We start from the raw sequence: 3,053 nt of genomic DNA on the forward strand, positions 1-3,053 counted from the left end.
AGTACGTGACCTTTATGTGTCTGGTGTCCATGCTGAACCTGAGACAGAGACAGAGAGGCGTGTCACTGGTGCTGTTTGATTGACAGCTGTCAGTCAGCGTGTTTGAGTGTGTTCACAGTACTTGAGGCTGATGGCGAATTCTCCAGCGTCTTTCTGCCGCACCAGAAATGTCCCGTCAGAGCGAGACATCAGCAGAGTTTTAGCACCGGCCCGGTCCATGTTACCAGCGAACCTGACACCAGAGGGGTGTGTTACTGCCTGTACATGCATGCTTTAATGAACAAGAGTGAATATAGATAAAATGTGTGCGTGTGTGTGTGTGTGTGTGTGTTACCAGGGCAGTCCTGTTAAATCTGGAGGAGGCGCCTACAGAGAGCAGACAACACATTTACTTAACTAGCAGTAGATACTAGCAGTCATCATGCAGATTTTTATTATTATTGTACGCCGAAATGTAAAAATGATTACATCAAATTTAATCTGAGCCTGGAAACAAACGAAAACATTTAGGATTTCAGATTGTGCTCTATTTCTTTCATTAATTGAGTGCTGCTCTCCGTAAAGCATGAACCAAATAACAAGACTTTATTAAACTCATGCTCATTTTTCATTACAATTTCACTCAAACTGTTATACTGATAATCTAATTTAAAATGAAAAAGTAGACCCCACTGTAACTGTACAGTATTATGATTATACAATAAACTAGGAAATATTGTCAGAAATATATAAATATAAAAAATTACAGGAAATAAGAACTGCAGGAAAAAATAGATTAAAAATTGAAGAAAATAAAAATTGTACGACTTAAAAGATTAAAAATTATAGAGTGAAGTAAATAAAAAAAATGTAGAAAGTAAAAATTGTATTACATAAAAATAAACATTAAAATATACATACAAATTGCAGGGAAAAATAAAGAGTAAAAAAATTAGAAAATAAAAATAGTAATACATAAAGATTAAAAACTAGAAAAGAAATGCAGGAAGTAAAAATGTAGGAAATAAAAAAAAATGCAAGATAAAAAAAGAGGGAAATAAAATAAAGATTAAAAATTGTGGGAAATCAAAGAATAAATAAATAAACAGTATCGGATATAATGACTCAATATCAGTTATTGGATCTAAATTTTATTGATCCACTCACCGGCACAAATGGCTGAACTTTACTGCAGGGAAACCAGCCGACCTTTCCGATGGTCAGATTCCTGCCCTGAAACACACACACACACACACACACACGCACACACAGACACACACATCAGCAAATAAGTCTCACATCTCCAGCTACAGCAGCAGATTTACACTCCTTTATATCTTACAGGAGTCTCATCCTGACACATCTACATTAGTCTTCATTCTCTGAGTTTGATGAGTTTGATGAAACTCGAAATGAAACGATTCAGCAACTTTCACAGCTCAGAACTTCCTCCCGGACTAAAAAGAGCATTAACTGAAAACGAGCCAGTGTTGTTATTATCAACAAACACTCTCAGCTATTTTCATGAGCTGAAATAAAACATTAGATGAAAAACTTAGAAATGTTTCCCTAAATGAAAATAAGTAAGTTTAAGTCCTAAAGTAATAAGTTAAAGTAAATAACTAAATGAGTAAAACTAAAATAAATAAAAAATGAAAGAGAATTATTAAGCAAAAATGTATAAAAATAACAAAATTAAAAATGTAAACTAAAACTCAAATGAACACTGAAAATATAAAAATAAACATTAATTAAAAACTAATAAAACTGCTAAAAGTCACATGTGATACTTTTCCATTTCAGAAAGCTAAATGTATATTAGATACAAGAACCAACATAATAAACTGTATAAATGATTGCTGTGATTAGTTATCACAACTTAAAATTCAACATTAGAATAAGTAAAAATGCATTGTTTCAACTAAAAAAGTAAGCATTTACTGAAACCCGAGCTGCGACTCAGTGGTGTTCAAGTCCTAAAGTAAGTTAAAATACTAATATACTAAAACTGAAATACAAATAAATAAAAATATTAAGCAAAAAATGAAAACGAAAACTGAAAATCAAAAATAATTAAAAATAATCATAAATACTCAATAGCATATCGATAATACTAAAATAAAACACATTTCTGCGACTTTCCCGTGTCAGAAAGCAACATTTAGCAATACAAGATCCAACATAATACACTATAAAAATAAATGCTGCGATTATTTCTCACAACGTTAAATTCAGCTTTAGAATAAGTAAAAACGTGTTGTTTCAACTTTAAAAAAAATATATTAAAATGATATGTTTAGTTAACTTTAGTTAAATTGGATATTTAAGTTATCTCAACAAATTTTAAGCTGCTATAACTAACTGCAGCAGCATTCTGGTGTTTGTTGAGCAGAAAACAGCAGCTCATTCACTCGTGAACACTGGCGTGAAACGACTGATTTAAAGTTCACCTGAGGAGCATCTGACAGGCTTTACACGAGGTGGTGTCCTCAAAACAGTGCATCTGAAAGTCATGACCGTTAGCCGTGCTGTTCTCCGGACACATGTTGGACCTACGAACATGTATGTTATATTATACTACCATAAGAGCAGCATATTAGAGCTGTATCTGAGCTGAAGTTTTGAGGAACATATGAGCGGTGGACTCACAGCGCCATCTCAAACTGCTCCAGCCACTTCTTCTTCAGCTCTCGCGTCTTAAAGAAGAGATCGTAGCCGCCCTGACCGTACAGATCCATCAGCAGGAAGGTGTGCGTCCACTGTAAATACACACAAGCATCAGGTACAGGTGTGTTATGATGATGATGATAATGATGAAGCTCTGTGAGACCAGAGGAGGTGTGTAGAACCTTCTTGCTGTCCTTCTCTCCTGACGGCTCGTCTCTCAGCTGGTAATGCTGAAGCTCAATCAGCTCCTTCAGCTCCAGACTCTCGCCGCTGCGCTTCTTACACACTAGCAGAGCCTTATCGAAGAGAAAGCCATACCTGCACACACACACACAGACACACACACACATACACTCACACACACACACACACACACACTCACACACAGACACGCACACACACACACT

General features: G+C 35.2%; 1 protein-coding gene across 1 annotated transcript in view; it reads right to left on the bottom strand.

Moving 5' to 3' along the window:
• Positions 1-3,053, bottom strand: part of vav1 (vav guanine nucleotide exchange factor 1) — a 16,545-nt gene that overhangs the window by 2,993 nt on the left and 10,499 nt on the right. The window contains exons 14-18 of the mRNA XM_016452768.1: positions 2,829-2,964; positions 2,629-2,738; positions 2,429-2,531; positions 335-366; positions 122-232 (exon numbers count right to left, since the gene is read on the bottom strand). Of these exons, the coding sequence (XP_016308254.1) occupies positions 122-232; positions 335-366; positions 2,429-2,531; positions 2,629-2,738; positions 2,829-2,964 (492 nt within the window). The remainder of the gene's footprint in view (positions 1-121; positions 233-334; positions 367-2,428; positions 2,532-2,628; positions 2,739-2,828; positions 2,965-3,053) is intronic.

This window comes from Sinocyclocheilus anshuiensis, unplaced genomic scaffold (genome assembly GCF_001515605.1).
Source record: "Sinocyclocheilus anshuiensis isolate Anshui unplaced genomic scaffold, SAMN03320099.WGS_v1.1 scaffold687, whole genome shotgun sequence".
Lineage (NCBI taxonomy): Eukaryota > Metazoa > Chordata > Actinopteri > Cypriniformes > Cyprinidae > Sinocyclocheilus > Sinocyclocheilus anshuiensis.